Raw genomic sequence first — 25,988 nt, forward strand, 5'->3', positions numbered from 1 at the left:
TAGGGTGCATCCGGCCACCCAACATGTAGGGTGCCCCAGTAGGGTGCCCGGATGCGCTCGCCCCCGGGCGCGGCGCGTCGAAGCACCCTAGCCTCCAGGGTCGGTAGCGGTCACTCCGGATGTTCGTCTTAACCGCAGAGTATGTCTGCGGCGTTTTGTTTTTTGCGTTGAGCCTATGAAAGACCAAACAAGCGTTCTCATGTTGTTCGTTATATATATGGTAAAATACATGTTTTTGCCGCAAATTAAAGCACACATAAGGAAGACACATAAAAACAACACGGGCGGCACTTCCATCTGGTTTAATTTGGGCTGTGACCAATGAATATATATACACATATACGCATGCGCAGGCTGTTCACAAATCTCCGTTGCCCAGCGGTCCAACAATCTTGTTTCCGATTTGTAGAGCACGATAGACAGATCGGCGGACATGGAGCGCTCGTAAGTATTGAGGAGAATGAAGCGCCTCACACCAAGGGAAGCCATATTATCAGTGGCGGCAGCCTCTCACAATTTTCGTTCCCCTTTTGATCTTTTTCTGACGGGTTGCCGCATACGCATACGTCGCATACGCCTTCGCAATGAAATAGGAAAACTCAAACTTTCCAATCCGACTTGGTTTTTCAGGTGACAACGTCACCGAGGAGGCCTTCATCGGCATGGAGTATTCAGGCAGGGACTGGAACGGACGCCGTGTCATGGGATTGGTCGAGGGCAAGTCCATAGCAACTGCGCTCGCTGCCGACCCAACGATGATGTGGGAAATTCCGGAAAGCTGGACCATGGAAGAGGCTGCTACGGTCCCCATGGCGTACTCGACTGCCTACTACGCGCTCGTAGTGCGCGCCGACATGCATCCTGGGGAGTCGCTGCTAATCCACAGTGGCAGCGGAGGCGTCGGACAAGCTGCAATCGGAATTGCCCTTTCTATGGGCTGCACAGTCTTTACCACTGTAGGTGAGTTGAAGGCGTAAAGGGAAAAAAACAATAGGAAGTTTTCTTTAGAGTCGCTTAACACTTTCATATTCACCTTTGTAACGCAGAAACTAAAGATGCCTTCTCGACAATGCAACAGTGCGCTGGAACACCGCCAACAGTTTTTTGAAGGGAGAGTAGATATGGCACCTAAGCAAAAGCAAGCGATGGTCTACGCATGACGAATGCCACTATTAGACGATTGCAAAGCGATGTAGCTGGTAGTGGTCCACATCATAGCAGCTATAGTTTCCATGGCTGCGATGTGAAAACAAACATTACAAACAATTCGATGAGCAATGCTATGCCTCCTTCATACTCGCCTCCTTTTGATAGCTTTCACACTTCCCTAAAGGAGCGTGTTCACAACGGTTGTGCGCAATTAAAGTGAACGTACTATCTACTTAGTTGAACTCAGGAATAGAACGTGCAGTATGAGACAGCTATTTTAGAAAAATCTGTTATCAATTATCATTTTGTTTTTCGCGTGTGTTGGCATGAGCGCCACAATCTATTGAAGTAGTTGTGGGATAATAAGGTGCCCACGAGCAGCAATCGCAGTTTCGTAGAAACTGCAAATTACCCAGGTTCTCCGTTAATTTTCACACTATAACTGATGGCGTTTCGCGGAATTCCGGTGACGACGAGTGTTCAACGTATCATGTAATAATTCTGCTGGTCACCGTTGCTTTGAAAATCCAGGTTTTTTTAAGGTAACACGACCGAACGTTAAAGGGACCCTAAAGAAATATATTATTACCAGCTCGATTGAAAAATTAGGAGCCTGTAATAATGCATTCGTAATTCCTAGCAAGAACAGAGCTGTTGCAGGGCCGGGAATTACGAAAATAAAAACTTAGAGTGGCGCCACCTCTAGTGGACAGTGGTACCTCTCGTCTGACCTCATCACTGGCCGAATCACATGGAGTGGCATAGAGGCAGGTCACATCGTCATCTGGTTTGTTTACGCGTGGCTCGTAGGGTGGTAGCAGCAAGAGTGCTTCCAGGCGGCACTTTCCTGCACAAATGACATATACGCACACTGAAGACGATGATAGACTTCAAGAGGATTAATATAACCATATAAGACGACCTATTTTGTATTTATTGTCTTCATGAATTGCGGTTTGGGAGGGGGCGCTTAACCCCTCTGAGCTCTTAGACGAGTGAGCGGTTAATCTCTCTCGCGCCGCCGCACTTAAGCACGCGAACAGTGCGTGAGGCACGTGAACAGTACACCAGTACATCATTACCAAAACTTACCTTGGTGCGCTTTTCTTGCCTGAAAACAAGATGAACTTCGGATTACCGGGTCTGCGCGCAGTTCAGTCACACGCAGTGTAGAACACGCTACTCCTGGTGGAACCTTCTGATTGCGCGCGACGGAAGAGCGAGACAACGAGGAAGAAGGGGCGAGCGACTGTCCAGGAATAGCCTTATAAGAGACGGATCGGAAACGTAGTTCCTTGAAGATGCAGCGATCGACCATTTCTAGCCTAGTGACGACACGTGCATAAAGCTTCTGCCGTCAGGACGTGTTAAAAGAGGCCAAAATAGCAATAAAAAATACGGCTATTCATTTTTAAATTGATCGCTTCCCCGCTCGCGTGTCGTGCTGTCGGGAAAGTGAATCGTCATGGCATTTGCGCACCACGCGCGTGTTTACGTAAACGCTCTTCAAAAATGTCTCGGATGATATAGAGGGCCATGAGTTAGTCTGGCGCAGTCACCGCGAATGCCTTCCAAGGGGCAATATTCTGTAACCGTCCATTTCTTCCAATTGTATACGTCATGACGATGATGATCTTGACCGCATCCCTTTCGAAACGGCATCCCCTTTTATTGGCATCTTCTTTAAAACAGTCGCCTAGCTTGCTTCATCTATGTAACGCAGTCTAGTATTCTACCCATCTCTCCTCGACCTTTTCTTTCTTCTATAAAGCAACCAATCACTATAACGACTCCGGTTCAGTCAATCTTTTCCCAGCATCAGTCCCCTTCGACTCCCCTGTCAATCTTTCCCCAGCAAACTCTAAACTTGTATTGCTTAATTCGACTGCTGACTAGTACTACTTCCATTCGCTTCGTATCCCGGCGCTTCACGAAGATAGGCATTTTCTACGGGTCATGCTTCGATAATAATGTCTTGGCATTCATTCATTTCGTAACATCCGCGTGAAGCAGTGTCTGATCCTTGAGATAGCAGGGGCGTCACTTCATGCCAGTTGATCTTGAAGGGCAAAATGGGCGGAAAATGAAATATTCTTTGCGAAAAACAGTTCCGACTCGTTATTGTACGCTTAACGAAACCTTTCGACCACCCATACTACTCAAGGGTAACGTCGAAATGTTATTTTTTCTTAGAATCGAATAGATGTAGACAAGTAGCATTTTCTTCCGTCTTATAATCTAAGGAAGTGTTCTTTTTAATACGAGTAGTTGAGTACTAGTGACATAAAATATGAAGAGGAGTGCCTTCGTCATCGGGCAAGTGCCAGAATGTTGCTGGGGGGGTCTCAAATCGTGTCATGCATTACCTCAATTTATCGGCTACTAAAACTCTGTTCGCGATTGTATTGACGCCTTAGACATTCTAGGTCATTGCTTTATCAGTTTAACTTGACTTCGCAGTAAGCTTTAGTGTCCCTTTAAGAAAAATGCTTATAGGGTGTCAAAGGCCACCAAATGTACTGTAATATGGTCTCAACTTGTGCTACGAAGTGCTCATTTTAACCAGAACTGTGTTGCAGCAATAATGAAACAGACCATGGAAACGGAAAAGACCGGCGCACACGAAGTTAGCATGCATTTATTGTTTCTATCGCCCGTTTCGTTATCGCTGCTCCGCAATTCTAGTTAAATACATTTACGTTTTCTTTGAGCTGCCTCTTATCGGGGTTCCATAACATCAGGAGGAGTATTCAGAAAAATGAAGGCCGAGGCCATGGTATTGCGACCGTAACCGCTGCTTACGACCCATTCACGCATTCTGTCTCCGCGCAATTGGAGCAGCATTCTGTGCAAGCGTAGTTGCCGTCACACACTTTCCGCTCACAAGCGCCTCTTTACCTACAGCTGAATTGGCAAAGTGTTTATCTCGTCCACTTTGCCACTGGCCGCTCACTTCGCTAATAAAAGGAATCACAGATTCACCAGCCGGTCGCGTGATCGAATCCCGGCCACGGCGGCCGCATTTCGATGGGGGCGAAATGCGGAAACACCCGTGTACTTAGATTTAGATGCACGTTAAGGAACCCCAGGTGGTCGAAATTTCCGGAGTCCCCCACTACGGCGTGCCTCATAATCAGAAAGTTGTTTTGGCACGTAAAACCGCATAATTTAATTTAATTTTTCACCAGCCCTGTGTCAGCGACCACGCTAAGCAGCTCCCACTTAGCCTTACCCCATATTATTACCGGCTAGCTCCAGTTAGATGACCGATCGAATGTTTACATAAGCAATACTCAAGATTAGCTTTCGCTTGATTATCGCTCGGCGTTTTAATTGATTAGTTTCGAGTTCTGCTTGTGGCTAACTCCACTTAACAAATTAACAGCGGCAGCAAAAGACGAGGAAAATTAACGTAGTCAACAAGTCAGCGCTGCGCGTGTCGTATTATTTCACGTTGCCTTCTGCTCCCATATTTAATTCGTTATGTCCACTATACTGTAGTTGTCTTCACTTTGCAAGCCGAATCCACCAAGTGGTGATTGTAGTTATTGTTGACACGGTGAAAGTTGGTTTCCGGTCCGTCAAATGCACAGGTTAACAAAAGCCCGATGAATGATTTACACCACGACAACGTAATGAAGAGGAAGGATTCTGATGACCATGCGTTCTTAGGCGGGGACGTCGGTTTTAACAGAGAATGCGTACTCCAGACACGTGGGATCGAAGGATTCCGATGACCGTGCCTTCTTATTCGGAGACGTCCGTTTTAGTAGAGGCACACTACGTTCTCCAGACACGTGGGATCTCGTAGGCCAGCATCGAGAAGATTGACCTTGAGGAACCGTAAAACTCGGAAACCATGCAAGTGGCTACACTCTTCTGCACTCTCTGCTTGAAGGCCTAGAACTACCAGTCAGGTTTTGACCCCCAGTGACATACCGTTAATGCGCTCAGCATACAATCGACGTGCCTGCTTGATCATTTATCCACAGCGATTACCCTGCGCGAAATGCAAAAATCAGATCATGTGTCTTGCACGTAAAAGCCCATATGGTTATCCAAGTGGGCTAATTATTTTTTACCTGCTGGTTCACCTTCTAGTGTAACAATTAATTTACCGCGGCTTCAACATGCATTGCAACGTTTTTATCACTCTGCAGGATCTCAGGAAAAGAGGGAATTTCTCAAGCGGCGCTTTCCAGTGTTACAAGACCGAAACTTTGCAAACTCACGAGACCTATCCTTCGCAGAACACATCATGTGCGAGACTAAAGGCCGAGGTGAGTACCTCTCTTACCACTTAATTGAAAAATAATATTGGGCGTACAGCTTAGCATGCAGTCTGAACGAAAAATTGGAGGACCCCTGAGCACTCCTTATGAGTTGCGAGTTATGAGTGCTGCTGCTGCCCGAGCCAGCAAGCAGCAGTCCGCTGTGCCGACGTCGCATGCCACCGACGTCTGCGCGACGAGAGACCGAGGAAGCAGCAACGGCCACCAAGGCCGGCAGGCGCACGCAGCACCTAAGCCCAGTGAGGGTGAGAGAGAGATACCGACCGCACTCCGGCTTCCGAGAGCGAGGGTGATGTGGGGTCGCTGCGATACCTTTTCCCTTCTCGCAACAGCTCGCGCGCTAAGGCGGCAGCAGGTGCACCATTTCGCCCTCTCTGCTCCGTCAAGGCGTGCTCGTGACGTGGCGTCGCAGCCAAAGGAAATTTAGGTGCCGTTTCGCTGCTCAAGACCGACGGCGGTTTCTTCGCTCAATTGGGCATTTGATGCTTTTGCATCAAAATATACGTCTACGTAAACGCCGCTCGCTTACAGCGTTTGCAGCCTTGGTACGCACGGCGTAATGTTGTGGCGTGTGGGCAAAGGTCCTTATCATCTCAAAATTACTTATGGCTGAAGCAGTGTAACGATGTGCTTCAGCCAGTTGTAAAATTTCGGTTTTCTTCGACATAATGTTAATTGCAAAAAGAGTGCAATAACTGCTACCACAACTAGGCCTGGGTAAATGGACTATGTTTTGTAGCGTACAAGACGAGTATTGTGTACGACGTGCCCGCTGGCGTGGTAATTCTTATGCACATTACGTTGTAGCGTCGTGGATCATCGGGGAGTGCACGTGAACCTACTGTGCTCGAGAATGGCTTGCATTTCGGCTGCACACAGCACATCGAGCAGTTGCGAACCTTTACTTGAAGAAATGCGCGTTTTTAGAAGGTGCCATAACTGGCAAGCTCGGCAGATTTGCCAGTTTTTTGGAATACACGCAAAGCTTCGCCTTTACTTTCCCTGTATGACAGAATTCTTTCAGTAAAAGTTCCATGTCGGATCGCAACTGCTGTGGAACCGGTCCAATATATACTGGCCCGCAAAAAATGCCACGGTTGTGAGCGCGCATTTCACGTGACAGGGCACATACAGAACAGTTCAGCAATTATCAGTGGAAACCGCAGGTTAGGTTCTCCAGCGCGGAGCTTAAAGAAATTCCCCCTACTTGTGTGAAGACCGGCATTGCGCGAACGACACACTTTCTGTAGAATTGTGCAGGAGACTGCCTGCGGCCGTTCAAAACGAATCCGGACAGCTTACTAGCCTATTCTGTTACTTGAAACCACAAATCACGGTTTTTTTCGGAGCGTGTCATTCTAGAAATAAGTGAATTCAGAGGTACAAGAGCACTCATGGCAGAAGGCCACTGTAAGAAAGCTGGGATTATCTGCACGAGTAATGTGTGACTCGTTTTGAAAGGACAGCAGTTTTGGATACTTCCCCTGGTATTCATTGTTATATCTAGCCTCTGAGTGTCCCATTAGGTTTGTAAATGACATGACCGTTGACGGCGAGAATTATACGCGCACCGGCTAAAGAATTGCGGGCAACAGTGGCATAAATAAATAAGAAAAGTCAAGAAGCGATGTTGCACCATCCTGTTGATGGTGTTTTCCTCGCTGTGTTCGGCATGCCATCGCGGATGGGCAACGTGTCGTTGCCATTCTAGCGCCTTCATGCCTTCGTTGTCGTTCTGGCTTTGTCAAGCCGCCGTCGTGGTATCTTCGTCACCTCCACCGTCGTGACGCAATCGTCCTTTCCGCTGTCACCTTGTCGTCGCACAAGAGCTCCATGAAGAGGTTTAAACACGAAGCTATGGCTCGGACGAGACAATCATACCTGACGGCTTCTGCGAAACCTTGTAATGCCATTAGCAGCCTTTCCATAATTCGACCACTTTCCCGTCAGCGCGCCTGCCTCTAACTAAACGAAAATGTTCACCGATCCCGAAGATACTGCAGTCTATAGGAAGGAATAATTCTCACTGTTGGCAAGGACTGGAGCGCCATGCGTTTTTCAGGACATGCCAGGACATCGCGGGCGCACCGCTAGATGGTGCAGCGTGTTCAGAGGACGACAGAAGTGTGTGGCTCACGCAAAGCCACCTAGATAGCGCAAGGCATGTGCGCCCTGAGTATGACGTCATCCTACAAGGGCCAACTGCCATCTAATCCAATGGGAATGTTGCCGAGAAAGGCGTCGCGTTTTTGGCTTCACCCCTTTCGTAATGCCAGGCTTGGCAATAAATGTTTTGGCTTTAGTAGCATGACATCATGAAGTAGAGTTCGCAGGCCTTGTAATACCTACGTAGCATTGGCTCGCAGCATAAAAACTAATTAAGGTGAGAAATCGCCGCGGCGCTCCGGTTCGCGGTAGGCATCTACTTCATACGTGAGCATAGAGATACCGCTCGTAACATCGGCCTGGTCAACCAGTAGCCCGCTTGGCTTACGAGCGGCGGCAGTCTTGAAAGTAACACTATACTACGAGCGCTTTGACCCTGCCACGCTCCAGTATTTTCATCTTAAGTACCTAGGCAAAACAATCCACACCAACTTCCTTTTTATTACTATCAGAAATGGCCCGCCAAGTCTGTTGTCCCCTAGATTACGCTGCTAACGGGCAACTACATTGTTCTCGTTCTTTATTTATTACGATAGTAATTATATGGACACTGCAGGTGCGTTTGCGCCGGCTCGCCGTGAAGTTCCGTATAAAGCGCAAGGGCGATAAACTCTACACCGCGTGCCGTACGCTGTGTGTGTGAGTGAACGCGTGCGATGCTGAGCCGGCGATTGCGCCTCGATCTGGCGCACGCAACGGATGAAAGCGGGGAGGAAGCGCGCCGCTTTCCGCCGCGGGAAAGGCGTCCGGGTGAGGGTAGGGAGGGGTGCCACGTTCTACCCCTGGCGTTCTAGGTGGCAGCGCGCGCACGGCCGGGCCGCTTTATCTTGAAAGCCATCTGCGACGGGTACAGAGTCCACGTTGCGCTGTGTTTTCGCCTCGTTGTTCGCGTTGATGCGAGCGGCAGCACGAAGGTCACTTCGCTCGCTGCTGTTACCGCTTTTCCTCGCTGTAGCGTTTTAACAGTGAGTTTCCGCGGTTATCGAGTGAGAGGTGTTTATGTTTGCTTGTGCGCGCGTGACACCATGCTTGTTAGTTAAGTTAGTATGCCTATGCTTACAAGCTTATACGGTCGGTAAAACTAATATCCTTACTTCGTACAGTTGTCCACTAATTTGCTATCGCAATGGATGCTGCGCCTTTCGGGTGAGATTTCGACTTTCTTAACGCGATAGCGGTAAGGTCTCCGTGTCGCCGAAAATCCGGAGCTGGCGTCCGGCTCCGGCGTCCCCGTGAGCAACATTTCCCGTATATATTTAGGTATTGCTATATGCCACGCCTTGCTGTATGACATGTGGTATATGCGTGCTATATTGCCACACTATTCTATCACTAACGTTATTCATACCTTGTCTTACATGTCGACAAAGTTATGCCTCAGAATTTTGAGAATGACAGCCCTAAAAAATGTCATGATACAAAACACCTACAGCTCATGCCTTTTATCTTAAATCTTCTAAGACTGAAATAATAAATGTGAGACACAATAGCAGAAACTTGAAAATGATCTATTTTTTTTGGCGCTGCTGTGCACTACCTCCGGAATCGGCCCACACAAGAGGCCGCATTTCTTCCAGAAAGCTCGCCTTCGTGCATAGCCTTCGTCGCCAGCGTTTTCCGTTAAACATTATGGGTACATAAACTGCAGTTGCCAGGAAGCATGAGAAGCAGCCAGGGATCTTTGAATGCTATTGCGTTCCACTCTAAAAGGCGAAACTTAAGCGTCGTCCAAATTCTTTCGCTTCTTGCACTCGGCAAGAACATGCTTGTGCATTAAAAAGGAAATGTTGACTAGCTGGCGCTCATCACCCGCAATGCCATGAATATACTTGGCATCAATTTTTTCAGGCCCTGCCGTCATCGCATCTAAGTGAGTGATGCATACATCGAATTAGGCTGGAAATAAAGCTCCTTCACAAGCCGTTATTTCGATTTTCAGTAAGACAGGCAACGGATCCTAACAATAGTGAAAAGTGCGATCGAGAGGCCGTATCTTCACACAAAATTGTTAACAGCAGAAAGCAGAACCTATAGCGCTGCATTTTCGGCTGGATAACAAACAGTTGATGACGTGCGTGAGTCCCAGAAGAATATGCAACATACTGAGGACACCTCCGATTTTATGCAATGTATAAATTGTCGCAGTAAAACACTGATTAGCAAGCCGGAAGAATAAAAAATTAAGCATTAGGGGATGCTTTCATACAAGGAACAAGAAAGGCGCTTGAAAGAACAACACTGTTTTTTATTGAAACAAAGTTCCTTTGGCCAATGTTGTGCAGCCACTGCTGCTTGCGCAAGCCGTCACGCTTTCCTTGTTGTACCATAAAAAGTGCGTAACCATCTTCAGGCTTCTCGCTTCAGTTATATGCGCTACAGCATAGCGCTAGCAAAACACTCCAGGAACCACAGCATGCAACGTTCGCTTCACCGAGCCAGCATAGCTAAGGAGACAAATGGCGCCAACGAAAAAGTAAAGCACAAGTAAAACGCAGGATACGCGTGTTTCCAATGTCAACGGCAAGGAGACCAACCGTCGTGTAGAAAGGAGAACGGGGGCAAAAGAGATTCCCGCGGGGGAGGGGGGGTTAGACGAGGCGAGGGGGTCGCGTCGCGGCGGCAGAATTCAGAGTGGCGGTACTTTCAAATTATAAAGGGACTTGTATTCAGGGTCCGTTTTGTCGTACAGAATCGGATATAGCGCACTGTCTCCAAATACCTTTCCATCAGGACGTCTCGGTTTCGACTCATCATTGTAATAACAATCTCAAACCATGACAATCTAAACAAGCGCGAACGAGGCCAAAGCAAAGAAACCAAACAAGCGTGAGTGAGAACTGACGGGAGCCTACGATAGTACGAAACGAGTGGGCCGGCCGTGGCCAAATATGTGTAATACCAATAGTTGATTGGTGAATGGTAGGTATCGTTTCAAAGTAGATCGTGTAAAAACCGAAAAGAAAATATTGTTTTCTATATCCAACATAAGAAAACGTGAGCGAAACTGCGGGACTACTTCCAACAGCGGCCTTCGCTTCATAGCCAAGGAAACTTGTCCGCGAGTATAGAGAAGCGCACGCTGCAGCAGCTTCAGCGCGCGGACATGGCTGTCCACAGGGCCGGTATAACATAGAACTATTCAAATATGTTTTCCTGCCCATGTGGGCGAGGCCTGAGCCATTTTGACCTATCACGAAGTGCCAGTGGCGGATTTGGAATAAGATTTAGCACTTCCGCCAGGAACACGAAGCATCGATTACGATATCAAATGAGTTCACAGGTATAGGAACTAAGGATAGTAGTTCTATCGGCCGTATAAACTGGTAAACATTCGCTTACTAACTAAATTAACAAGTATGGTGTGACGCGCGCACAAGCAAACGTGAACACACCTCACTCGATGACCGTGGAAATTCGCTGTTAAAACGCCGGAGTAAGGAAGCGGGGCACCAGCAGCTAGCGAATTGACCTTCGTGCTGCCTAGCTTCAACGCGAACTAACCAGCGAAAACATAGCACACACGAAGCTATAAGCACATCACCCTTTCCCCATCGCTTTCAACATATGCCGCGCCATGCGCGGCAGCCGCAGGAGTAGAATCGTCATCGTTTGCTCACCCTCGCACGCTTTCACTCGCACATACAGCATACCGTGTGCGGAGACGATGTTATCGCCCCTCGATTTTATACGGAACATCACGGCCACGACAACTGCTGTAACGTGCCTGAATTGTCGGTATATTCGCTATCACAATAAAAAATCACGAGCGATTCCACTCTTTGAAGATGGTTGACTAGCGAAGCTGTTTAGCACACGACACGGAGGTGACATTATTTATTGGCTTGATTAGCGGTCATCGTGGCGAAAGGTGCGCACACTCATTGATCGTATTGGTCAGTGGTCATTATTTCACTCGCAACTGCAATCACATTCTTTGAAATGTCAAATCGATGCACGTACGCCGCTGGGTGGTCGGTTGGACCGGATCGGCGTAGCATCGCAAGGAGTATGTCTGCAACACGGAACGCGTAAACCGCTCGTTTTTCAGTAACGACTCATCCGTATTGAAATCACCGACACTGACAATAGTGAGTGTGTCATCGCAGCTAATTCACGCAAAGTGAGTAGCCATGATGTGCTGATCACTTTTTGCTTGCTTACGGGGGTATGAGCCATTGCTCACGGGGTATGAGCCTTGATGATTACAGTTTTTGACATGCTATTTTGTTTGTGGTATGCGTGATTAGAAAGAATTTAAGCATTGTTCGCTTCACTTTGTTGGGTGCTTGTAGCTTCTGCCTTGTGGGGCTATGAGTTATTGCATTTTTTGCTTGCTTACGGGACCATGAATGCTTACGGGGGTATGAGCCATTGATGATGGTAGTTTTTGTCCACAAAAATGTACGGAACACTAGCCATCTATAGCTTCGCTGTAAAACAGATTACACTAGTTTTATGTCATATGAGTCCAGGGATATTTGCGGTTTTGTGGGTGTGCGGTGACATATGGTGACCCAGAAGTTTTTTACTGCGTCGACTGGAGGGCGTAGTTTGAGAACGTTTTCCGCTATCATCATGAGCGTCGGCGTGGGAGTATATAGTTCGACGGTAGTGCCAGCCATGTTTCTGGCTTTACAAGAAAGCATGCGCCATGTCGCCGCTCGACCCACTCTTCTACATTTTAGTACGCTACAGCTACGAAGCGCGGTTCTACTTCGCGCTTTATGTTGGTTCATTCTGTGTTTCGTCGTGGTTTCAAAGTGCACTGGCATATTCCATATTGCACCACTCCACCAAAATTCAGATTGCCGTCCTGTAAACTGCTTCAAAATGAAATTTTATCTGGTCTAAACTTCTCCAAAATGTAATTTTGTCTTCTCCAAATTGCTCCTAAACGTAATTTTACTTGTTCCAAAATCTGCTCGAAAATGACTTTGTGGAGTTCCACCCCTGTAGATGTTTCATTGTTCGACGATGACTGCCAGTAGTTTCTAAAACTTTTCCCTAAGAATAGTTTTAAATCTATGACCGGGACATCTACAGAGAAGTTTCTGGCTTTTGTTGCTATTGATGTGGCTGTTTCGTAGGCAATCATATTGCTCTATGACAAGAACCCAGATTATTTACTGTGATAAGGAGGGGAAGCGAAGGAGGAGAAGGTAACACGTGAGCATACCAGGTAGCCTGACTGAAGCAGTATCCAGGCGTCTTCATCAATTTCATGCTGGCTAGACATGCTTGCTGTACACATCTATGAGTAAAGAAAATTTAGTACAGGACTTTTTCTTTTACAGAACCCCGTTAAACATCTCACAGCGTTAGGAAATTGATGAATATAATGGCTTTTTGTATATTACCTTTCCTTATATGTTTCACAGAAGATAGTTCTACGTATATCTCAGTCATAAACGTACTCGTTTCCGGCTGCAGAAGATCGGATTCTGAGAAAGATGGCCAGAGCTTTGCATAAGACACACGGGCATCTGATTTTGCTCCATTAGATTAATACTCCATGCACAAGTATTTTACCACAAGTTTTAGAAATTGCATTTTAATGTGCCCTTCTGGGGCGTCTTTAGTGACCTCAATGAACGATGTGTCACATCCTATGAGCTGTCATGGCCACGGCGGTAACAGTTTCCTTGAGGCAAGTGGCAATGCTCGAGGACTGATGCACCGACTTCTATACTGGGGAGAAAGGCTTTCTCACTGCAGGTCGATTCTGATAGAGCATGGCATTGGTCATGTTGTTTAAGGTTCAGTAAAATGAATGTTGAGAGTTCGCAATTACTTTTAGAATATATGTGAAGCTGGAGTACGTCGTTAGTAGATGGAATGAACACTCGTTTGCCTCTACGTAGAGGCTTGCCATAAGACTTGTCCTAGAAGCGCTGGTGGGTAGGCGGATGCTCAGATGGTTGACAGGTTCCAGCATCTTTAGAGCGCTGGGCGTAGCAGAATCGTACACTATGGCACCGTAGTCTAAATGTGTACGTATGAGGTTTTTATAGAGGTTCATGAGGCATTTTCCATCCAACCCCACTTTGTGCGTGACAAAATTTTGAGAATATTCATTGTTTTTAAGCATTTGTTCTTATGATACTTAATCTGTGGGATGAAAGCAAGCTTTGCTTACTATTATGCCTAAAAATTTGTATTCGATTCCCACAGGTATGTGCTGCGTTAGGAGTTCTAAATCAGGGTCAGCTATCATACCGCTGTTTCACGTTAAAAGAACACGATAGCTGTTTTCGGATTCAGCTGAAAGCCATTTTCACCGGCCCATTTACAGACTTTGTTCAGACTAAGCTGAATCTGCCACTCCCAGACTGTTTGGGTACACGACTTAAATACCACCTCCATGTCATCTATGCCTACTGATTAAAACATGCCGCCTGGAATGCATCAACGTAAGGAGTTCATCTTTAAAATGAAAAGCGCACAGCTAAATACTCTAGCCTGTGGTACCCCAGTTTCCACGATAAATGACTTGAACAGAACATTCTGAATTTCAACTTATAGAGTACAGTTAGACAGGTAACTAAGCATGCTTCACTAAGCATGCTTCCCAAATACCCATTTCTGGGTGGTGCCGCAATTTTCCGAAGCGCCACGTCGTGTCCTAGGCTTGCGGAACTGTTTGCGGAAAACAAGGGTTTACGAATAGTTACCTCAATGCGCACGAGATGGCCGGTTGTGGACCGCCTTTCCCTAAAGCCACACTAATGTGGATCGACCAATAGGTTTGATTCGCGAAAGTTTAAAAGACGGCAGGTAATAATTGCTTTCCAATTGATTTGAACAAGCAGCCTGTGAGCGATATCGGGCGATAGCTTGTCACTGAATAGCTTGGCTTTCACCTGCTTCAGAACCGCAACAATAGCTTTTTCCTTGTAAGGTACCCAGCAGTCCATATTAAGAAATTAGCCGCGGACATAAGACTGCTTCATCATTACGAAGTCGACAAAAGACACAACATCAATGGATCTTGGGCCATTGCGCCATCTATGACAAATACAGTGCGGGTGATGCCGCCCGCTTTGCCCATGGTGATGTCCATTGCATAGCACAACCACTGTCGCTAATTTCGCTGCTACAACGCTTCAGTTGCTATTACATGAACTGACATTGGCACAACGGAACTCGGCAGAATTTGCAAACACTCCAAACATAGCATGTATCTGCATCTACAACTCCGTCTTCCACCAGGAATATTGCAAGCCGAAGAAATGTTTCTGCTAGTAGAACACGACCATCGATTTCTGCAGGCCACATCTTTAAGACGAAGTTCGGAGCAAAGTGCCTTTCGCAAAGGCGATCTGTCCTTAGATGCATAGGGCCTTTGCGTGCAATCGCCCGCCTTGATGTCGCGTGCCTCGCCTGGTCGTATCGGGCAGTGAAAAACGGGTAATTATCTTCGCAGAACTAGTACCCACTATTACATAATGGCATGAAATACTTGCCTTGTATTACACCGCGCCTAATCACCTATACTGGTGCGGCTGCGCACGAACCACTTGAAATCGGCGGCCCCGGAAATAACGGCTTGTTAGAACAGCGGCGTCAATATGCGGCTTACGAAGACGGTTGGCCATGCAGTCAGTTGCACAAGGCGCTATTTAGTGGTACTTGTCATGTCATGGTGTGCGCCTTAACCAGAACTCTTGGAGAAAGGATAGAGTTAGGAGAGAGCATTAAGTCACGCAGCCAGGCTTGGCAAGCACGCGCTCTATGAAGTCAGCCCCTTTGCTCAGTGGCGGCCCAACACGTGACGTCTTGCGTCCAGATCATGGAACACGAATCGAGGTTTGCCGAGACGTTTGGTTGCCAGTAGCTATGCCAGTAACATATATTCGGGGCGTGCTAGTTCCGCTATAAGTGTTCCGCTACATATAAGTGGCGTGGCCTGGAGCGGGAACACTAAAACCAACCGTGCACTCTCGCGTGCGATCACGTGTTGGGCTGACAGGTTTGGCTTCAATAGCGTTACGCGATGCTCCCTTCTTTTTCCTTCCTTCATGCCAGAAATCCATCCGCCTTTCTTCACAAAGCACCTCTCTACGCCGTATACTCACCTAACCTGTTGTTACATCATGGCCCGGCTGTTCTGTGCAGTCCGGAGGCGAGGCGACGTCTGACGCCACACAATACCTTCGCGACGGCGCTCCTAGATGGCACAGTGTATCCAGAGGAAAGCGCAGGAGGGAGCCCGGCTGTGGTAAACGCCTCATAACGCGTTTTGGCGGTCGCCAATACGGTGTTCCTACATACAGGAAGGCGGAAAACTGGGCTAGTTTGTATGGTTCCAGTGGTATATCACAACGCGACAGATGAAGCACAGAGAAAAGAAGACTACGGGACGAGCTCTAACTTTCAACTGAAACTTCAATTTCAAGGCCATTCAAATATACATACATCTCAGAGCGGGCACAGAAAAGGCCGGTATAAAAAATAGAAGTATACTAACACGTTTTTAGGCACGAAAGTTCTTCCTTAGAATCCAAGGCAATCGAAAGCTGCGTGACTGATGTTTCTGACAATCTGCTGATCCGAGCTGCTTCGACAACTTACCGTTGAGTCTGCCTCCTGTGACTGTAAAATATGATGGTGTTGGCATACATGGGACACATCGACATCCAAGCTAGTTCGCATCGGTCATATCACTATCATGATTATGGATGCTTCTCCGTGGTTGCCAACACCAGCATATTGAATAGTCACAGGGGGTAGACGCAACGAAAATTGTCGAAGGCATACTGTCGCAACCATGCGTGGCGGAGCCTTCAAGTGCCTTACATTTGGAGGAACTTGAATAGTTAACAACGTGTTGATGAGCCTATCTTTTTATTAGCGTCCCATTCTGCGCACGCTCTGAGGCGTATGCAATTTTGAATGGGTTTGGCATTAGAGATTTCGTTGGAAGTCAGCCCTCGTACTGTGGTTTCGTTTTCTCCGTGTTTCGTCAGTTGTGCCGCCATAGAGCAGTGATCCCTACATTCTGCACTGTTAATCGCATTGCTGTCGCCATTTATTGTGATCTGGATTCTGCCGTAATGTTTTATATTTGTTGTCTACCACCTTCTGTTTGCGCAAGCGAGCTGCAAAGTTGGCTCGGTGATGTATTCTGAGACAAACGAGGCATCAGTGTATCGCTTTTCTTGCTATTCTACTGATTACGTTCTACCGAAATTCAAAATTGACTGACATCATCAGGTAATCACTTCGAAGTAGTGCTATGTTTAGGCTCGATCGCGTTGCCCGCATCAAGGTTGACGCACGGAAGTACATCTCCGCGCCTTTCTATACTGCTCGTCTTTGTCTCAGGTGTGGATCTGGTGCTGAACTCTTTGGCCGAGGAGAAGCTGCAGGCCAGCGTGCGCTGCCTCGCAAAGCACGGCCACTTCGTGGAGATCGGCAAGTTCGACCTGTTCGAGAACAACAATCTGGGCATGGCCGTGTTTCTCCAGGACGTCAGCTTCCACGGGGTCATGTTGGACAGCTTAGTGCACAATAGCGCGGCTGCTCTGGCTCACAAGCGTCGTGTCACAGACCTTGTCAGTCAAGGAATCAAATCTGGCGTTGTGCAGCCGCTCGATGTCATCAAGTTCACCCGAGAGCAGACCGAGCAGGCGTTCCGCTTTATTGCCTCGGGGAAACACATAGGCAAGGTCGTGATCCAGGTGAGTTATGCTCTTAAGATAGCGCTGTCGTTTTTCAAAGGAGAGCCTCGTGCGGCAAGTAGAATAACTTGCCACCGACAGAATTACGTCACTCAAGGTGGGCACATTTGAGCTTCGGTGCTTTTAGACATTCCCTGTTATGTACAAATCAAATGGTAAAAAAACAGCATAAAACACTATGTAATTGCCACAGGAATTTCAGTTAATGTCTTATGTCCGTGCAATGAAGAACCTGAAGCCACGTTATCAGCGGCGCAAAACGCGCAGTGGTTAACCTAATCCTCAGTTTTAGTTAGAACAAGGCATTTGACGGCGACTCACCCATGATCTAAGATATTCTAATGCGGCCCTGGACCACTTGTTATCAAAGTAGAGAAATGTGTTGAACATTAGAATGTCCTATTTCAGAAATACTTGGCCGCAAGAAAAAGTATTTCAATGCGTTCTGTAAAAGCGGAGTTATCGGCTATCAAAGACCCTCTTCGCGGTGCTTCCAGGGGTAGCACACTCTCAAGTTCAACAAATGGCCACAGAGGGCGAAAAAATCGACCGCGCGCCGCTGCTAACAAAGCCGACGTAATAGCATCACCTCGGGATGCGTTCGCTAGTTCCAACATTTCCCGGTAGAGGCGTCGTAATAAGCGCAATTTTATCTTACAAACTTTCTCTTACAATTACCGAAGCATTTTCTTTTACATAAGAACAGGGCAAAATTATCATTGCTAATTAGATATTGTACTCTTTGTTAGTGAGTTTATTGTTTCTTCGCCATTATAAACGCAAATAGCGTTCAGCATCATCGATCTTTCACGTGACCTCTGGCCTGGATTTAAAATTTTTACCGGTATTTCCGAGTGCACGGCGGCACGGATTCATTCGTTCGTACACTCAAGACTGGTTGCTTCTTTGTTTCTAAAACTAGTTTCTTGCGCTTCGATGTCTCGCGTTATTTAACTTGGGGTGAAGTTACGTGTTTGCAAGCGTACATGTAAGCCCGGCAGTTGGGTTTCGGTCGTGAGCCATTCGGAACAGGTCTGCATCGAAACGGGAGCTGGATTTTGCTGCGGCTGACAACGGCAACAACGGTGAGTCGTTTAACACCGCTGCTTGAATCGTTATATAATATCCGTCTCATTACCTTCCAGGCGGGCACAAGTTAACGAACTAGATCCTGCATTACATATGGGCAGTGAGGATCTCAGTTGCTGTTTCCTAAATAAACCTTTACTTGCGAGGCTGTCGTTTGGTTTACACACACAACCAGGAAAGAAAGAGCGATATCGGAACGCGCGTCTCATTTTTCATGTTATTGTAGCCGTGGTTGTAGGTGACTGAGTAGCCTTATCAATATACATATTAAACTTTTTTTTCGAGTCGGCCGGCAACGTCTTTCGTCCACAAAACCGAACAATCCTTTGGTAAAATGAAGTGAAAGTACAGAATTTAATGTATTAAACAGTTGCAAGCATGATAATTCACCTATATTTCGTACTTGTTGGTTCCAAATGTTCTTGCTGTTCAGATTGGTTTAACGTAGGGCATTTATTTTTGCAGTAGTGAAGCGGTGCATCACGTTCGTGCAGAAAAATAATGCATCAGTTCTAATAGCTTCATGACTTTCATGCATTTGCTTGTGGAACTAGCAGTGTGATCACTTCTAGTGTATAAATGAACCCACAAATGTTCTCATTTGTGATCCTTATAGTACTTGCGCTGTTGACATGCATTGTAGTTAGGCAGACATCAATTTTATGGACAATAGCAATATTTATTTAACATGCTGCTTAAGCACCCTAGAACAGACAGTGCACATTTGCATGTGTTCTGTAGTTGCAAATCATTACAACATATATGTCACACCTTTTTGCATTTCATATTGCAAAAATTTGCTTTTTCAATTTCTGATTCAGTCAAAATTTCTGTTCCAGACATGCAGTAATGAGGACGGCACCAGTATAAAGCAACACACTCCACGCGCTAAACAGAAGCTGCTGCCTGCTACAACAAGGTCATTGTGTGGACATTGGCTACTACTACAAGGTAAACAACACATGGTTCAGAAATAAATATGTTTGATATATGCTGTATTGGCTTGCTATTTGCAGCAGATATGAATGTTTGTTCATATTTATGGTTCAGTATAATTGGTTCGAACATATAAAACACACATAAATTTGGCTAATCTGTGCTGTATCTCATGTGTCACCGTTTTGCCCCAACAGAGTCTATGCCAAGCACATCTTGGTCGTCACAGGAGCTCCTATCTGCGCCAACAGGAAGGGGCTGGAGCCGAATTTGCCAGGCTTTTACACCAAGAACAAAGAAGCACATGCAGAAGAATATGAATGAGATATCAAGTCTGCAGAGCACTGTGTCAAGACTGAAAAGAGCTTCAGCCACCATTCCACCAGCACGGACATTTGGCTGAGTCATCCAGGTAACTCAAGAAGGACTTTCTAGAAATTCTTCATCTTCAGATGCACCTGCAACATCTGACCAAGCACGGACGACGCTGGCCAAAAGATTGAGTTCCATCAGTTTGCCCTTAATCAGCTTCCTAGCCATGTTAATTCCGTTTGTGCCAAGTGTAATTTTCTTCTATAAATGCAAGCTTTCTCATTGCCCATTTTTGTTAGAGGTCATTCATCCTCATCCAAATATAAAGGTCAACCGATTCTTCGCTGATACTTAATACCAGTCACTGTCTAGCAGCCTAACATATCTGTAGCAGTATCTTCTAGTGTATGTTGTCATGCGCAATTCCTCTCCAGAAATAGCTGATGCAGCATCGGCATGCGCCTTGCATTAACCTATGCACATGTGCTGTGCACCATTTTACCTTTCTTGATGTTTTTAGCCTTCAATGCTTGCAGAGCAGAGTGGCTTCTCTCTTGAATGCAAGCTTTCTCATTTTCCATATTCCTAGTCTCGATGATTGCTCCTCTTCCTTGATAGCCTGGGTCTTTGTGCAAGCTACAGTGAAGTGGCTGATTGCAGAATCTGGTTTTGCTGCCACACTTGGTTGTGGTAACTGTGTTACGTTTCTCAGATGTGGGGGCCTGGTCAGTTGCATTGGTAAGCAGTCCCTCGAGGTAAGCATTTGCTCCTGCAGTCCGCAAAGCGACATAGACTCCCAGTATACACACACCGTAACTGGTGCACCCCGTTCGTTCTGGCCTGCTGCAGCCATGGGCAAATTGTGCTTGTGGCCTACTTTGGCCATGATTTGCTCAAAACGGAGACCAGCATATGTGCTTACATGGTTCGAAGTGTATGAAGTTGATAGCCGTATGGGTGGAAAGGCCCGCAAGAATGGCTGCCGAAGGTGATGCCCACAAAAGCGACTTGTCCACATTGCGACAAAGTGGGACACAAAGTGTGAGCCACACATAGCGGCCCCCGAAAGAAAATAAATGTGCAGGTTGGAAAGGAGTTAACGCTAAAATGCCGGGTAGTCCATGTCGCTGTGTTGGTTGCGGCAGCAGATGCCTGCGTCACCTGATTGCTTCGCAATGGAAGTTGCTCATCTTCAACGGCAACTGTTGGTTCAAACAGGTGCGAGGCTCTGTCCAATCTGTTTGTACCACAGGTTGTCGCTCGTTACCAGACCACCAAATGTGACAAAGGCAAGCATTATGCCTGTAAGATGGTTCGTAGCCAAGGTATAATGTATTGTCTGAACCTCATGCGGTGACTGATTGCTGTTTAATTTTGCTGTTATGTCAGTTGGTTACGGCCGCAGTTTTATGTTTTTCGAATATTGCGGCCTGGTCGGTTGCACTGGGAAGCAGCCTCTCGTAGTAAGCATTTGATCCTGCAGTCTGCACAGCGACATAGACTCCCAATTTACGCACACCGTGATTCGTGCTCCCCGTTCACCCTTTCCTGCTGCAGCCATGGGCAAATTGTGCCTCTGGCCTTTCTCGGCCGCGATTAGGCATGAACGGAGACCAGCATAAGTGCTTACATGGTCGGACGTGTATGAAGTTGGGTGGAAAGGCCCGCAAAAGTGGCTGATGAAGGTGATGCCCACGAAAGCGACTTGTCCATATTGAGACAATGTGGGACACCAAGTGTGAGCCACACATTAGCGGCCTCCAAAAGAAAAGAAACATGCAGGCTGGAAAGGAGTCAATGCTAAAATGATGGGTAGTCCATGTCGCTGTGTAGGCTGCGTCACCCGATTGCTTTGCACTGCAAGTTGCTCATCTTTAACGGCGACTGTCGCCGCAAACAGGTGGAACACTCTGTCCATTCTGTTTCTGCTGCTGTTTGTTGCTCGTTAGTAGACCACCACGTGCGACGAAGGCAGGCACTACGCCTGTAGGTAGGCAGCTCAATGTACCCTAAGAGACCCGTGTATGTGAATGCTCACTGTTGCCATATGGTTCGTCGCCAATGTATAATGTATTGTCTGAACCTCATGCGGTGACTGATTGCTGTTTAATTTTGCTGTTATGTCACTTGGTTATGGTCGCAGGTTTATGTTTTTCGAATATTGCGGCCTGGTCGGTTGCACTAGGAAGCAGCCTCTCGTAGTAAGCATTTGACCCTGCAGTCTGCAAAGCGACATAGACTCCCAATTTACGCACACCGTGATTCGTGCTCCCCGTTCACCCTTTCCTGCTGCAGCCATGGGCAAATTGTGCCTCTGGCCTTTCTCGGCCGCGATTAGGCATTAACGGAGACCAGCATAAGTGCTTACATGGTCGGACGTGTATGAAGTTGGGTGGAAAGGCCCGCAAAAGTGGCTGATCAAGGTGATGCCCACGAAAGCGACTTGTCCATATTGAGACGATGTGGGACACCAAGTGTGAGCCACACATTAGCGGCCTCCAAAAGAAAAGAAACATGCAGGCTGGAAAGGAGTCAATGCTAAAATGATGGGTAGTCCATGTCGCTGTGTAGGCTGCGGCAGCAGATGCCTGCGTCACCCGGTTGCTTTGCACTGCAAGTTGCTCATCTTTAACAGCGACTGTCGCCGCAAACAGGTGGGACACTCTGTCCAATCTGTTTCTGCTGCTGGTTGTTGTTCGTTAGTAGACCACCACGTGCGACGAAGGCAGGCACTACGCCTGTAGGTAGGCAGCTCAATGTACCCTAAGAGACCCGTGTATGTGAATGCTCACTTTTGCCATATGGTTCGTCGCCAATGTATAATGTATTTGTCTGAACCTCATGCGGTGACTGATTGCTGTTTAATTTTGCTGTTATGTCACTTGGTTATGGTTGCAGTGTTATGTTTTTAGAATATTGCGGCCTGGTCGGTTACACTGGGAAGCAGTCTCTCGAAGTAAGCATTCGCTCCTGCAGCCTGCACAGCGACATAGACTCCCAATTTTCATGCACCGTGATTCGTGCTCCCCGTTCGCGCTTTCCTGCTGCAGCAATGGGCATATTGTGCCTCTGGCCTTTCTCGGCCGCGATTAGGCATGAACGGAGACCAGCATACGTGCTTACATAGTCCGATGCGTATGAAGTTGATAGCCAGATGGTTGGAAAGGCCCGCAAAAGTAGCTGATGGAGGCGATGCCCACGAAAGCGACTTGTCCATAGTGAGACAATGTGAGACACCAAGTGTGAGCCACACATTAGCGGCCCCCGAAAGAAAAGAAACGTGCAGGTTGGAAAGGAGTGAACGGCTAAAATCTGGGGTAGCCCATGTCGCTGTGTAGGCTGCGGCAGCAGATGCCTGCGTCTCCCGATAGCTTCGCAATGCAATTTGGGCGTTTTTTACGGCGACTGTCGCTGCAAACAAGTGGCACACTCTGTCCAATATGTTTCCGCTGCTGGTTGTTGCTCGTTAACCTGACCATCACGTGCGACGACGACGGTGGGCCGTTTACGAGCTCGCGTCAATGATTCCAGCGTATCTCGACATGCAAATTTTATTTCTGCTATTGCACGAGAATGTACACTGCTTGTCTTCTGCCAATAAAGTCGCGCGTTCTGTTCGCTCACTTGTGGCTTGTTTGTATGGGCGTCAGTAGAGGCTCTTGGCAATTAGAACGCATCAGGTACGCGGCAGCGAAGGCATTGAGGCATGCCGCATAGCCTGCAGGGCAAGCACGGCGCGTACCAGCATAGGCGACCGGCAAAAAACGGCCATATTGAATTTTGCTCTAAAAAAAAAAATTTGCACTTCCGCTTCCGGATTGAGCAACGTCATCTGGCGTCCCCCAGAGTAAGTTCCATGCGCTGCCGCTGCTTATTTTCGAACCACGGTGGAAGCTACAGTTTCCCTTCTCTAAGTTTGTTCTTTATTCTATGGTGCTTCCGCTCCTTCTTCGATGGCTTGCACTGCAAAGGCTACGGCGGCGTGGGGCATGCCCACAACGCTCCGCCTACTCAACGTCAGCGTGGCGCGCAGTTCAAATTTGATCGTGGATGTGCACGTTTACGCTCCTACTTTCGATTTTGGTGCTTATGAAGCGTCGAACTCAAGCCAAACGCGCTTGTCCTCAGCGAACCGCTGTGCGCTCAGCCAGTGGACTCGTAGCGGCACCCTGCGGCGGCCGCGGTAGCAACGCTAGGTAGCAGACCACAGCTACATTAACTGTAGTTCGTCTGTGCGCTCGTAAGCTCTAGTGTGGCTCTGCTGTGTGGTGCACACCAGCTTCGTCCCTCACCAGTCGAAATCAGCGATACCCGACGGCTACAACACCAATAAGTTGGCTGGCGAAAGGTTAATTCCTACGTGGGCGGCCGTGGCCGAACGTGAGCAGACGATTGTCGGCTTCTTCCGGAAGCACGTAGTCATTATAGAATTTCGACACCAGATCTTAGCTTTCCTGAGCCTGGTTGCTAAACTATGTCAACAAGTATACAAAATAACAGTGGGCAGAAACGCACTGCTGCCAACACCTTTACTAATTAATTTCAACTATTGACGAATTTCATCCGCCCATAGGAATCTGCTATATTACGAAATGAAGCATCGAGAAGAGAATAGAATCAGGCTTCTGTTGAAAAAAGAGCGTTTTAAAAAAGGGGACTTCGTGCTTCCCTTGCGGGCACCACGCGCCGTGCACGAGTGCAAAACGTGGCTGTATTATTCACAGCAGCGTATGCTATCCGTGCACTGTGTTTTCAAGAAACCCGAGGGGTGGTTCAGGGCTACTCTAATTTGTCAAATTGCTGGCTTGCGTGAACATAAATCTGGTAATTCTACGGTGACTAGGAAAATGAAAAAAAAAAATATGCAAATGCGTGAACCTGGAAAAGCGTTTTCTGGCGTGGTTTTCTCTAACAAATACTTATGAAGATATTATGATATGAACTCATTACCCTTGTTGCTTTTCCTGGCCTAAGCGTCGTGCCACACCTGAGTCATTGCGAAGATCTGCTCTTAACAACAACAACCGAATGAGACGACACTGATGGAGCGTACTTACAGATGCGGACGGAAGAGACCGAGTGCACGACTCGCGCGCCTCCGCTGACAGTGGAAGCAGTGGCGCGTCCCTGGTTCTACCGGCACAAGTCTTACGTCATTGTCGGTGGCCTGGGTGGCTTCGGCCTCGAGCTCGCCGAGTGGATGGTGTCGCGTGGCTGCCGCAAGCTGCTGCTCGTCTCCAGGAGCGGTGTGCGTACGGGGTACCAGAGGCTCTGTCTTCAGCGGTGGGGCGACCTGGGGGCCTCAGTGCTTGTAACCAACGACGACGTTTCGACGCGGGAAGGCGTTCGCAAGATTATCGAGACTGGGACAGCTATGGGACCCGTGGGCGGCATTTTTAACTTGGCCATGGTAAGAAGGCCGAGGTGCGCAGCGGCATAATTTTCCTAATTTCCATATTGATTACATTCGGCCTAGATCATCGTGAGCGCGACCTGCTCTTGCAGTTCTCATTAAATACATTTATCAAGGACAAGTAGTCACACCGGAAGGTCTTCATCAACAGAAATGCTGTATTCAAAGAAAATAGATTGGTGCACCGAGGGGTAGCTTACTCAATACCTTAATATGAAAAAATAAGCACTAATGCATTCTGCGAATCACTAACACATTGGTCGGAATAATCAATCAGGCTGACGCCATGCTAAATGTGTAGTGGAAGGAAGAATATTCAGCGCTCCATGATATGTCGGGCAAATAGTAGCATATAGTGACAGAAAAGTAGCGAGGTTAACTTCACCGCAAGGTTGTTTTAGCAGCTGTTAAATTAGCGTTAGGCGAACAGTCCTGGATTGCCCGAAAATGTGCCGTTTCCTAAATCTCTTCAGCGACACTGCTTCTACACTAATTTGCAATTGGTGAACAGAAATTGGTGCTTCAAACGCACACGACACAAACAACCGAAAGAAACAAACAGAAACATCAAGAAAATGAGTCAGTCGCTTAATTCTAAACACTAATTTGTTCAAGATGTCCTTCCCTGAAAATTATACTCTCCTTGTTATTGACCGATCCCCCTAATGGGCGAGTGCGATTTATCACGGAGATATAAATTCGAGACTGAAACATGCAGCTGAATCCTGGAACCTTACCTTACCGAGTAAGGCGGTGTTAAGGTGGGAGGTCACTAAAAAAAGCTTTTTTAAAAAGAAGGTATGGTTGATATAACTACTTCTTCAGAATAAGCATGGTTCATTTACGTTAGCCAGCTGATTAGAGCGCAAAATATTGTTTATTTACTTTTTGGCCGGTAATCTTCTGTCAAAAAATGGGCTAAAAGTGGTATTCACGCCAGCCGTGATAACT

At 47.2% G+C, this 25,988-nt stretch overlaps 1 protein-coding gene across 1 annotated transcript in view; it reads left to right on the forward strand.

Moving 5' to 3' along the window:
* LOC126534093 (fatty acid synthase-like) overlaps positions 1 to 25,988 on the forward strand; it is a 183,329-nt gene that overhangs the window by 134,501 nt on the left and 22,840 nt on the right. Inside the window, exons 22-25 of the mRNA XM_072284047.1 lie at positions 631 to 960; positions 5,310 to 5,429; positions 16,932 to 17,287; positions 24,684 to 25,034. Of these exons, the coding sequence (XP_072140148.1) occupies positions 631 to 960; positions 5,310 to 5,429; positions 16,932 to 17,287; positions 24,684 to 25,034 (1,157 nt within the window). The remainder of the gene's footprint in view (positions 1 to 630; positions 961 to 5,309; positions 5,430 to 16,931; positions 17,288 to 24,683; positions 25,035 to 25,988) is intronic.

The sequence above is a fragment of the Dermacentor andersoni genome, chromosome 8 (genome assembly GCF_023375885.2).
Source record: "Dermacentor andersoni chromosome 8, qqDerAnde1_hic_scaffold, whole genome shotgun sequence".
NCBI classification, from domain to species: Eukaryota; Metazoa; Arthropoda; class Arachnida; order Ixodida; family Ixodidae; genus Dermacentor; species Dermacentor andersoni.